Source organism: Arachis stenosperma, chromosome 7 (genome assembly GCF_014773155.1).
Source record: "Arachis stenosperma cultivar V10309 chromosome 7, arast.V10309.gnm1.PFL2, whole genome shotgun sequence".
In the NCBI taxonomy this organism is placed as follows: Eukaryota; Viridiplantae; Streptophyta; class Magnoliopsida; order Fabales; family Fabaceae; genus Arachis; species Arachis stenosperma.
In genome coordinates, this window is record NC_080383.1 from 65,642,560 (window position 1) to 65,654,743 (window position 12,184).

The 12,184-nt window shown below is 33.8% G+C and overlaps 1 protein-coding gene across 2 annotated transcripts; it reads left to right on the top strand.

Moving 5' to 3' along the window:
• The first annotated feature begins 349 nt into the window (after positions 1 to 349).
• Positions 350 to 10,996, top strand: LOC130940954 (uncharacterized). Of its 2 annotated transcripts, none has more exons than XM_057869259.1 (10): positions 350 to 637; positions 907 to 1,151; positions 1,745 to 1,778; positions 2,024 to 2,160; positions 4,461 to 4,527; positions 4,723 to 4,822; positions 7,123 to 7,286; positions 8,552 to 8,598; positions 8,675 to 8,725; positions 10,358 to 10,996. In XM_057869259.1, the coding sequence occupies exons 1-10, from the start codon at positions 556 to 558 to the stop codon at positions 10,715 to 10,717; spliced, it is 1,287 nt and encodes a 428-aa protein (XP_057725242.1). In that variant the 5' UTR covers positions 350 to 555; the 3' UTR covers positions 10,718 to 10,996. The 2 variants fall into 2 exon arrangements, with proteins under 2 accessions (XP_057725242.1, XP_057725243.1); XM_057869260.1 differs by having other exon boundaries at positions 2,027 to 2,160.
• The last annotated feature ends 1,188 nt before the right edge of the window (positions 10,997 to 12,184 follow it).

The following is a 12,184-nucleotide window of genomic DNA, read 5'->3' on the forward strand; positions in this document are numbered from 1 at the left end:
GTTTCTGTCTCCAAAATTTCAGTATTTCAGTACCTCCAAAAAGTAGGGACACAGGGGACTGAAATTTTTAGAGATGAAAACTGAAACTTTAATAACATTTTATACCTAAAATACTTTTATTTCAATTAATTAATTCTAATTTTACTTTTTGTGCAAATTAAATTAGAGTTTAATTCTTGTTTCAATTCTTGTCTCCCATTTTGCATCAAACAGAATACTGAAATTTGTTTCAATCCCTATCTCCTAATCTCTGTCTCTCAGTCTCAGTCTTTCTGTCTCTATCTCTCCACCAAACGCTACCTAAAGGACCCAAAAATACTTTCCCCACCTTAGAATCGTCCCTCTTTCAAATTACAAATCAGGATCCAAGTTCAAAGAAGAAAGCTACTCTCGGCGAAGTGGGGAGAAGTATCTCAGTAACATCCCCAATTTGCTATATTCGAATGTTCGTCATCTTCTAGCTTGGTTTCGCTTTCACGACATCGTCAATTCTTTCCTTCTTTCCTTCTTCCTTTCTTTCTTTCTTTCTTTCTTTCTTTCTCAGATTAGATAGATATGTCTCACAACAATCACATAACCACCGATTCCCCGCTATCTCGTCGCATAGTTCGTTCCTTCCTGCAGTTCCTCAACTCTGGTATTTACCTTTTTTAGTTTCGCTGCTGATTTCCCCTCCCCCTATCCCTCTCTCTGTCTCTCTCTGCAATGCAAAATCTAATTTTTGCCAAATTCTTACTCATTTTTTTCCGGTTTGTATTAGTTAGGTTGAAGTTGTCTACTGTACAAAGGTTGTCAAAGTAGTTGTTCAATTTCATTTAATTTACCCACTTTTGTTTTTGTTTTTTTTTTTTGTAATTATTTTATTGAACACGCCTTAATTTGAGCAATTTCCTTTATGCGAAATAGTTGAACCAGGGCCTGGGGTTGATGCCGAAGGGATTGAGGTTGCTAGGGAGTGTTTGGCAGAGGCCTTTAAGCTAAACTCTTCTGGTGTAGATGGTGATCCGCAATCTGATTCCTTGATTGACATGTTCAAGAGCCTTGAAGCAAGAAAGCAGCATGAAACTATCAAGTCAGACCCTAGTCCTATGGATGCTTCTAGTTCATTCTCTGACCATAATCCATCATCCTTTGCTCAAAATCATATGAAGGCATTGAATTCTCACTCTCCCTTTTCGTGTTCTTTCACTTTGTTATGCCATTTCAGTGATGTGACATCTTAAATTTTAGAGTTGTCATTTACTCTTAGGCATCAATTGATGGTTAGATAGAAGTAAAGAGAAAATTTTTGTGCTAAGGAAGAATGTATGCTACATTATGATGTTTTTGGTAGGTTTCTTTGGCACATATCCCTTGACCAGGGATATGACTTTGTTTTTGGGTTCCTCTGATTGATATGCTGAGTGTGGAGAACTTTCTTACGTTGCTTGCTTTCTTTTTTCTTTTTCTGTTTCTATTTGTTTTTCTAAATATTTTGTTGTTTTGTTTAGGCAGAATTTATTATCCTTCACAATTTCTATTTCTTCTTCTGTTTATGGTCTTGTATTTTTGTATCCATCTTAGTTTGCTGAAGGAGTTCTTAGTTTGTATCCATCTTCTATTTTGGTGATGTCTAATGATATATGTATGTAGGTTTCATTGTTCTTGGTCTAGCAGTTTATTACACTATCAATTGACTTTACATTGTTTCCTACTTAAATTTGTTGTGGTTTTGATTCCATTTCATAATATACAACTTGATTAGGATCAAGATTGGACACAGGGCACTGACATTTTTGGTAGGTAAATCTGTCCCCTTAAATTTATTTTAAACTTTAGTGATTATGACCTTGTCCACATGAAATGAATGTGTTTTACCAGAATGCGGCATATATTATAGATTGGTTTATATCTAAATCATATTAGAATTCTACTATATATTTTTTCTTAAATATTTGGATACAGTGATTGAGATCCTAGTCTGTAAATTTGAATACTTTGATATGTGTTAAATGTTTCATTGTTATTTTGTAATGTTTGATAGCAGCATCCAAAGATGAACTCTGTGGAAAATTTTTTGCATCTCTGGAGAACAATCACTATTTTAGGGTGAATCACGATGGAACTGATGACCCAATGCAACTAGAGAAAGCATCTTGTTTATTTGATAATGCTTTTAAGGTATGACATCCTAATTGATACATAAAGTAACTTTATTATAATATCAACATTCTCTCTCAAGCTAGAGTATATACAGTGTGTTCTGTTTTCTCATGGAATACTTGATTTGAGGCAATGTGAAGCATAGTTATTAGAACTACACTGAATTGGCTGGTACGACTGGAAAATTGGTGATTCAATTTAGTGACCGACCTGGTTAAGGTGTCAAACTGAAGAAGTAATTAGACCAAACCCGTTGAAAACTAGCCAGTTTATCCCAAACTGCTTTAGGAACATGGTAGGATGCTTGTTGACATCCATGGGTGGACTAGCAGGTGGTGGATCTTGGAAGGCAAATTTTGGAAATAAATCTAAAATTTGGACTGAGAGTCGAACCTAGGACTAAGCGCTGGTCATTCACCCCTAAGTTACTCTTGCTTTTGAGCTTTCTTTCCTCATTAATAATATTAATTCTATTTTATCAATTAGTTTATAACAAAAATTTCAATTAATTCCACATCTTATCACAAAAAAACAACAATCCCACTAAGTAGGGTCCGCTACATGGATTAACCGACATCATTGTGTCCTATCATGTTTACAAACACTTGGACTTTAATTTATTTTCTTATATGAGTCACTCTAAGTAATTTTGATAAGACTGGAAGACCCAAGAGCAATAGATAGTGGAAATAATGTTTTTTTTGCTAGACCTCTAACAAATTTATTCTTACACATTGAAAGAGATTTTCCTACTAGATCTTCAAAGAACACGTCTTTGACAATCTTGATCAAAAGGATAAATTAAAGGAACTAAACTAAGGGTTACATTAGATTAGATCCTTCAATTTTTTCATGCACCAACAACAATAGCAAAGCTTTATCCCACCAGGTCTAGTCGATTACGTGGATCAAATGATGGCATTGCATCTTATCCTAAATCATGTTTATGGTCATTTACACATAGATATTTTTTGTCTGCCTTGTGTATGATCATTTTAGGTCTTCCTCTACTTTTCACTATTTTTCTATCTTTTATCTGGTCCATCATCCTGATCAGATATTCTGCTGATTTTTCGCTCACATCTCGAAACCACACGAGACAAGATTCTATCATCTTTCAGCAGTAGGCGCTATTGCAAAGTTCTCTCTTATATTTTTGTTCTTTATTCTGTCCATATGTATTTAGCCGCTCATGTATCTAAGCTTGTTCATTTTTGCCACATTAAGCTTATGCTCATGTTTACTCTTTGTCACCTAACACTCAGTTCATATAACATAATTGATCTAATGACATTGCAATAAAATTTGTCTTTAAGTTTTAAAGGTATTTTTTTCACACGTATAATAATACCATAAGCATTCTGCCACTTTGACTAGCCCACTTAAAATTTCTTCATGCAACAAGCAAAGCAAATCACTCATCTCACTTGGATATTTAGAAAAACATGTTTCATATGAAACTTGGAATTTCATTAATAAAATGCTTCATAAAATGTCTTACTAAATAGCTTAAATAGTCTCCTAACTAACCAACCTAAGCAAATACAGGAATAAAGAAGGAAAAAACCCCTGAAACTCTGTTGTTCTCTAGTTTTCTTGAATATCTTTGGCCCATCCGCCCAGGAGGGGGCATATAAATGGTCCCATTGAAAGAAAAGTGATGTTGATAAAATAATAGTCCTGGGAAGTGAATAAATTATAATATGCCACGTAGTAGTTAATCACACTGCTCAGTTCTAAGTTTATTTCATAATCAAAATTTTCTTCTACCTTTCTTCAAATTCTGGCTAATCCTACCATCCTATTTTTGGGGACATCTCGGATGAGACGAGATTTGGCTGACTACTATGATATTCCATATGTTCATCAACAGCATTATCAGTATGTTAAATGATATGCATTCTACCTGTATGAGAGATAGCTTTACTGTGAAAGGTTTTGAAACTGCTACATGCAACTCAATTCCGATCAGTATTGTCACGTGCTGTCTCCATCTGGTTCTTTGGGGTTCTTTATTCTATCAGATAATCCTTTTGGTTAGATGCTTGAAATTAACAATTTCATAAACATATTCATGCCTTTCTCAATTGATCCTTCAGTCAGTTGTTATCTTAAATCTATGGATATACATACATTTCTATTAGTACTAGTTATTTTATGCAATCCTTTTATTTTCTTTCATTTCTATCTATATTGTTGTACAACAACTTCCAAGCCTCATCTTATTAGGTGACGTTTATTACATAGATCAACCAATGCCATTGGCTATGGGTTCTATCAGAAGCTAATTCTGATGAAGTTATTCTGATGCTATATAGGAGATGGAAAAATCTGGGTCCCCAGTATTAAATCTGAAGAATTTGGCTGAATCACTGAAATCACTAGGTATGATAAGTTTTTAAATCTGTTGATTAATTCATAATTGTGTAAATATCAATTCATGATTTTGTTGGAATGTGAATTAGAAGAATTTTTAAGCTGAGCATTAGGAGGATTTTGTGATAATGCAAGCATGCACACACGGTGACATGCATTATGTGTATCTCTTGCTAATAATACCTGAAATTTGGTTTCACTCAGGTAACAAGGCAATGCAATCCAAGCAATACCATGATGCAATTGAGTTGTATAATTGTGCAATTGCAGTGCATGAAAAAAGTGCTGTTTATTACTGCAACAGGTATTTGCTCTGGTTTATATGTTTTCAAATATACTACTCATTATATTTGGTTATTCTCTATATGATTACATGGGTAGCTTTTATATGGAATGTTAACTTACTGATCTTCTCATGAAGTTGCAATTTCTGCTCATTTTCACTAGATGTAATATGCTTTTGTGAGATATTAGTCTAGGGCAGGAGGACACTCTTGTTATGTGAGAAGTGAGAATGCTAATCATGGATTTTGTATTGAATGAGTAGTTAAGTTTGTAACTAAAAGGGATAAGTATTGTTTTGGTCCCTAAAGTTTGGGTCAATATCTAAATCGTTTTTAACCTTATTTTTGGTTCGAAATGGTCCTTAGTGTTACATTTATTATTAAAATTGTCCTTTCGATTTTTGGGACAAAAATGCCATTGTGTTTATTATTGGTAGTTATGAAAATTAAAACAAATTAATAGATAAATAAAGAAATAAATAAACATAATAATCATACACAACTTCACTTCAGTGTCTGGGAGGAAACGATGAGATGACGATTGTTCCTCCGCCGCAGTCGATGGAGGGGCTCCATGAAGCTAACAAGTGACTGCGCCCTCTAACAAACCCTTCCTTCGCAAATTCTCATTTATCTGGACCAATCTTTCTAAAACCCTACATAACCAAATAGATAAGACAAATTTGAAGTCTCAATGATTGTTCACAAATCGCAAAAGCAGGTAAGGGAATTCCAGAAACCACGAGACCAATGGATTTAAATATTCAATCATATATAGTGGCAGGTAAATAATCAGTAAAACCTTTTTATAGTAATTAATAATTATAACTGGTTTCTAAATTGGGTTAGAAAGAAACACAATCTTTAAATTGGGTTAGAAAGAAATACAAAATCTTTATATTGGAAAGTTATTATGCTTGAAGTATCTTGGAAGAAGGCCTCTCGAGAAGGTGTGCGGATCCCAAACCACAAAGCTTGCGCCGTTTCGGATTGTCCATCGCATCAAACATCTTCGTCAGGAATGGTGGTGCTCTTGCCTCGTGGAGCCCCTCCATTGGATGCGGCGGAGGAACTATCGTCATCTTGTTGTTTCCTCCTAGAAATTGAAGTGAATCTATATATAATTATTATGTTTATCTAATTCTTAATTTATCTTTTAATTTATTTTAATTTTCATTACTACCAATAACAAACACAAGGGGATTTTTGTCCAAAAAAGTCGAAAAGGACGATTTTAATTCTAAACGTTGAGGAGCATTTCGAACCAAAAAAAGGTTAGGGGCAATTTGGGTTTTGGCTCCAAACTTTAGGAACCAAAACAGTACTTATTTCAGACTAAATTTTAAAAAATTCACGTGCTATTTATACCCACTCTCAATAGTGTCACCAAATTTGTCCATTCGTCACTGATATTCTTCCCTTACTTGTCGACTGTTGTTGCTTCGTTGACACCTTGAAATGAAATTGAGATAAACAGAATGAACAGGTTCTGTAGGCAGTACTATTTTCTTTCAAAAGAATGAAACATCCCTGTATTCTTATGTAAAATTGAGCAACAAATATATGTGGAATTACATCGCAATCAATTATCTGTCAGGGTGTGTTTCAACAAAAAAAAAAAATGGAAATGATTTGATTTGATTTGCTTTTTTGAAATCAAATAATGTGTGTGAACTGCTGCTGACCACTGCCAACCACCAACGGACCTCTGCCTGATAGCTACCTGCCACCTCCCTTTTGAAACACATCTTTATTTACACTAATATTTAGAGGGCAAAACAGTTTTTTTTTTTTTTTTTTAATCTTTTAGATCCAAAATCCATGTAAATCCTGTTAAAAGTGAAAGGACTTCAAATACAAAGTGATAGAAAATCTGTTGGATTTCAAAATAAATTCAATTATCATTTTTCTTAAAATCTAAACAAGTTAATTGATTTGCAAATAAAATCAATTCCATTTCTTTGGGATTTCTAACATGCCCTTTAGCACTTTTCTCTCAGGATTTAAACTCGTGGAATTGTGTGTGACAGCTTTAAATAACATATAGTTTATCGATTATGGAATCTTATCCATTATTTCATCCCACAGCTCCAAAGGAATACTGAATCATGACCTTGAGAACGTTTACAAGGATGATGCTTTAATCTCTTCTGTTCTATCGTGACCCAAATTGAAATTTGTAGTCACAAGAGTCCCTTCCTTTCTCTTTTCTCTTGAAGTAATGTATTGTGATATATGCCATGGTTCAACCTTCTCTGATCATTAGGCACCATTTTAAGCAATGAACCTGTATTCTGTTCATTGTTTTGACACATATCAGGGCAGCAGCTTACACTCAGCTTAAAAAATATGATGAAGCAATCCAAGATTGTCTTAGATCTATTGAGATTGATCCAAACTACAGCAAGGCTTACAGTCGTTTGGGGTTAGTATACTATGCTCAAGGAAACTACAGCTTTGCTATTGATAAAGGGTTCAGAAAAGGTTGGTAGTGTATTCTTCTACTGTTATGTATGCTTATAATTTGTTTTAGTATTGACAGGGACTTGCCCTGTGAATGTTGGCCTTTTTGTTGCTTTTTCATACAAACCATCGTGACATATTTGAGATGCATCATATATTTCACATTTACACATTGTTTGAACACCACACAATGCTATTTCTCTGATTTTTGTAATGTGTTCTGTGTGAGGTAAATTCAGAATCCATTTCACATATGCTTTTACATCCTGTGGCTGAATTTTTTTGAAATACTTTGTCAGGCGAGTGTCAGGTAGGCAGGTCTGTTGGTTTTGGGAGTAGGAAGGTGTAAGAAACCACAAACACAGGGACTAGAGGAAGTAGTATGATTGTACTATTCACACTGATGAGTCTGGATCTCAGCTCACAGTTAAAGAGAAGATAGAAGAAAATACGCAACAAGCAAAGTGAAACAGGGCGCTATTGCAGCCCCACTCACCCAGGCCAACTCTCAATTTTTAGCCTCCCTCTCTTTCCTCACTCTCTACGCTTTATATCTCTCTTTCCCGTAGCTAGAAATACACCACCACTTTGCGCACAACCCACATGCCAGCATGACATTCTATTTGTTCTCAATTTCTGCACAATTAGTTAGGAATTGAGGATTCACTCAATTTTCCCACTTCCTGATTCTGCTTAATTCCAAAACTATCCTTGAACCTTTTGTGCCTATATACTTGCAGCCCTTTGGGGTATCTATCCTTAAAGCTAACAGAAGGATTGCAAATCCTTTCCGGGAATGTGCAGTATATGCTACTGTTGTATTTTGTTTGACCCCATGCATCTTCGATGTTAAAATTTAGTCAAGAGTTTTGGAAGCTAGGCTCTATTGATAGGTTTTTTACTTTTGCATTTTGCTCTTGTAAGGAGTCTCTTTGATTCTCCCATGTTCTTGTAAAATTCTTCTGTCTTATTGATATTCTTGTTTTTTTTTTTTTGAAAATAGATTACTAAATTTCTCTTATAAAATCTCAAAGGGAGTTTTTCTCAAAGTTCTTGATGGATGAGCTACCATTTGCTGTTTGGATTTCCTAAACTTCCAGGAACATGATGTAAAAATTCCAGTCAAATTGACTTATCTTTCCAAAGTACACGCAACATTAAACTTATCATGTTTATTTTGATGATAACTATTGGATCCAAGATGCTTGGGATTCAAGAATGTTAAATCTATGGAATAAGTGAGAAACTTGAGGTTTTATCCTTACCATGATATCTTACTTCTGCAGCCTTGCTATTGGATCCAAATAACGAAGCTGTTAAAGAAAATATACGGGTCTGACCTGTTGTTCCTTTCTGTTTTGCTTTGCTTGTTACTTCTTCTATTTATCATAACCATTTTGTATCTATAGGTGGCTGAGCATAAATTGCGAGAAGAACAACACCATGCAAATCATAATCAGGTATTGTTATCATCATTATTTCTTTTTTAAAAATAAAGGAAATATTTATATTTTAGTTACTTGAAAGAAGATATAGTAGAGACTAAATATTATTCATTGATGACATTGATTTTTTATAGAATATTTTCATGACAGCTTAGTGTTATACTCTCAGATTACTATGCTTTTGTCCATTGTAATTCACAACCTATTGGTGCCACTGTTGGAAATTCAGCCTCTACATAATACACTTCACAAGTAAATTTGTTAGGTTTCTCACTCCTTCATGTTACTAGAGATCCTCCCAAGAATATGAATATGATGATTGAATCTCCTTTCAATAACAAAAAACTTATTGGGATGATGTTACATATTTTATCTGCAGCTTGCATGTGTGTCTTCCTTGCTTGGCATGCATAAATTTGCCAACACTAACTGCATATGCTTAATTTTATGTAGCATGTGCCAAATGTAATAACATCCCCACTCAACTCTCGAATAGGCCGTTATCAACATTCAACCATAGGAGACTCCTAATAATTTCTTATTTTGTGATTCTGTTGGTTAGATACACCAGCGGGTTTGCATTTGAGCTTTACTGTTTGTTTGGGAGTTTCTTTAAGAAATAAAGATACCTTTCTTGAGATGGGCAATTGAATCCGTTGGAAGTACCTTAATTTCCAAATATCTTGTATTTTGAATCCAGATGCTAACTTATCCTTCAGAATATACTACTTGTTTGAGTGATTAAAAAAAAAAATTGACAAAAGGATTTCATTCAATCAGACAAGAATAGTAAAAGACAGAGGATAATAGTTGCTCTTTACGAGAGCAAAAAACAACCAAAATGAAAGTTATCTATGAAGCATAGGTTGCCAATCTCTCAACATGTCTAAGAAGAAAAGTCTTCTATGAAGATCATGGGTTTACACCAAATAGATTCCAGACATCTAGTGATCTAGTCTTGTCCTGTAAAACTAGCTTGTCAGAAAATTTGTCATAGGTGCATACAATTGCCAGATCGCAATGTCATCCACATATCCAGACAGAATCGAGAGTTTACCTCCTTGAGTGTGTTTGGAGAGGATGGTATGATCATCTTGCTTTTTCATACTCCTTTGATACCGTCGTATTTATGAACCTTCAAAAGTAAGATGTGGAGCAATTGCTTCAACGTGCTTTTCTTAAATACATTGGTTTTATTCATCGATTGGATCAGAGTTTAGAGGGATCTCCACGTAGACATCCTTCTCCAAGTCTCTTTGGAGAAAACATGTTTGATGTTAAACATTTGCTATTCCCATACAAAGGGAGCATCAAGAATTAGTAAAATTCTAGCAATGTTTCAATTCACACCAATGATGGTGTGTTTAACTTGCATATGGTTTTTCTGAATGCCGTGGTTAATTGTTAGTTATTTCCATAATATCTAATGTGTAGCATTTTCCTGCACTTCAAGCATTAGTAACTTAAAATATTTTTGCCGAATTGGTAATATGTGTTCATGATACATTTGTCATTAGCATTGTAATGGTTGTTGCTCAAACAAGATGCTGTAATCTCTCTCTATAGTAGCAGTTATAGCATTCTGATGGTAGTTTCTTAAACATGATACCTGAAAGGCTGAAACTAATCACTTTTTATGCTCTAAAGAGTTCAAGATCATCTTGGGAATTTCCGAACCAATCGACAAGAGGATCAAGAAGCCATGGAGTGCCACCTTTTCCATCAGTGCCATTTAACCCAAATGATATAGCAAGCATGTTCAGAGACATGGCTGCAAATGTCACAGGTTCGCACCATGGGTCGCACTCTCAGGAACGGCCGGTGGATGCCAATGCCACAAGTGCTAATGAACCGGAAATAAGAATTGGTGGCAATATTAATTTGAACTTTGATGAAATGTCTGATGATGTAACAGGAGCCTTTAGATCTATGATGGAGATGTTCTCTGGGAGTTCGTCTCAAGGGCAACGACAAGATCATATGAATGGAAGAGCAGCTCCAAACTAAGGCTATGTGTATGTTTGGTTTAGCGTTCAGAAGCATGAACGCATATTCAAAAGTCTTGAACGTTGGACCAAACTTGTTTGGATGATTTTTTTTAACATAACTTTTACCCTCAAACGTATGTTTACTTGAAGCAACATTTTGTAGTTTTTGTTTTCAATTCTTATGGGTTGAGAATTGATTGCAAAATTTATTCTCTCTATCCTTCTTCACTTTCTTCTTTTTATACATACACGGTCATCTTCATTTTATTTCTCAATTATCCTTCTTCACTTTCTTATCTTTTCTCCATGTAAGGTCATCTTCATTTTATTTCTCAACTTTTCTTCTTCATCTTCTATCTTTATTTTATTTTATACATCTTTGTTATTTTTATTTAATTTTATAAACTTGTTTGTCTTTTATTATTATAGTTTATAATTATTAGACATTATCAATTATGTATAATTTATTATAATATGCATATGATATTTAAGATAATATTTTATATAATAATATATTATAATTTAAAATTCTGTAATATAAAAATTGTTAAAATAATAATATTAAAAATTTAATCTAATCTGTACTTTTTTGGTAATTTTATATCTAAAAGTGATTTTGGTTATTGTTATCTGAATAATATTTCATTAATTGTAATTATTTTTGAATCAAAGTATTCAAATATAAATTATGTTGAAACAAACTCAATTTTAATCAAAATTAATTCTAGTATAATCAAATTGAATTTAACTTTATAGTTTATAAAAGTTAAACTTCAAAGACACAATTGAAAAGATAATTTCAAAGTTTTTTAAGATTGCAAAATATTGAGGCATTATCGTTTTTGGGGCAGTATATTGGTTGTACTTTTAGAGGTAAACAAATTCACTCGATTAGAACTATCAATTTTACTTAAAATCATTTTGCTGTTTTTATTGTTGGTTGGTTGGTTCTATTGAGTATGGTTTTATGTTTAAAGCAACTAGATCTAGATGAGCTCATTGCGCAAGACTAAAATAGATATGTATTCACTTAACTTTATCTTTCTCCGTCGCTTTTGCTATATTCATTTTGTTAAACAACCAACCTCATCCAATTGCACGTTCTAATCAATGAAGGGTAGAGGCCTACGCGAGAATTCACCCTTCGAAAAGAACTTGCCAGTTGCCAGATATAAATTTTTACAGAGCAAATGAATGACGTGTCAATAACATGGCATCTATTGCCTACTGTTGCTCATGCACCACATCTCAATCTCAATCTCAATATATCATCTTCAAACTCCATTCATGTATTTTTTATTTTTTCAGTTGCTGTGAGCCCAACCGCAATTCTTCTAGTTTTCACAATACGTCACACCCAAAAAAATACCAATTATATTTTTAGTCAAGTTTTCTTACCCAGTTTACTAATTGTTTTCTTCCTATATTCTCCAAAACATCTGAATAAACAGGCGACGCAAGATTCCAAGTCTTGCACGGGCAATCC

Bases quoted from the DNA above. Each gene is read 5' to 3' on its own strand.
- LOC130940954 (XM_057869259.1), top strand. From the start codon at position 556: ATGTCTCACAACAATCACATAACCACCGATTCCCCGCTATCTCGTCGC. The intron at 2,161-4,460 runs GTATGACATCCT...GATGCTATATAG, and splicing joins TATTTGATAATGCTTTTAAG to GAGATGGAAAAATCTGGGTC. The intron at 8,726-10,357 runs GTATTGTTATCA...TATGCTCTAAAG, and splicing joins ACCATGCAAATCATAATCAG to AGTTCAAGATCATCTTGGGA.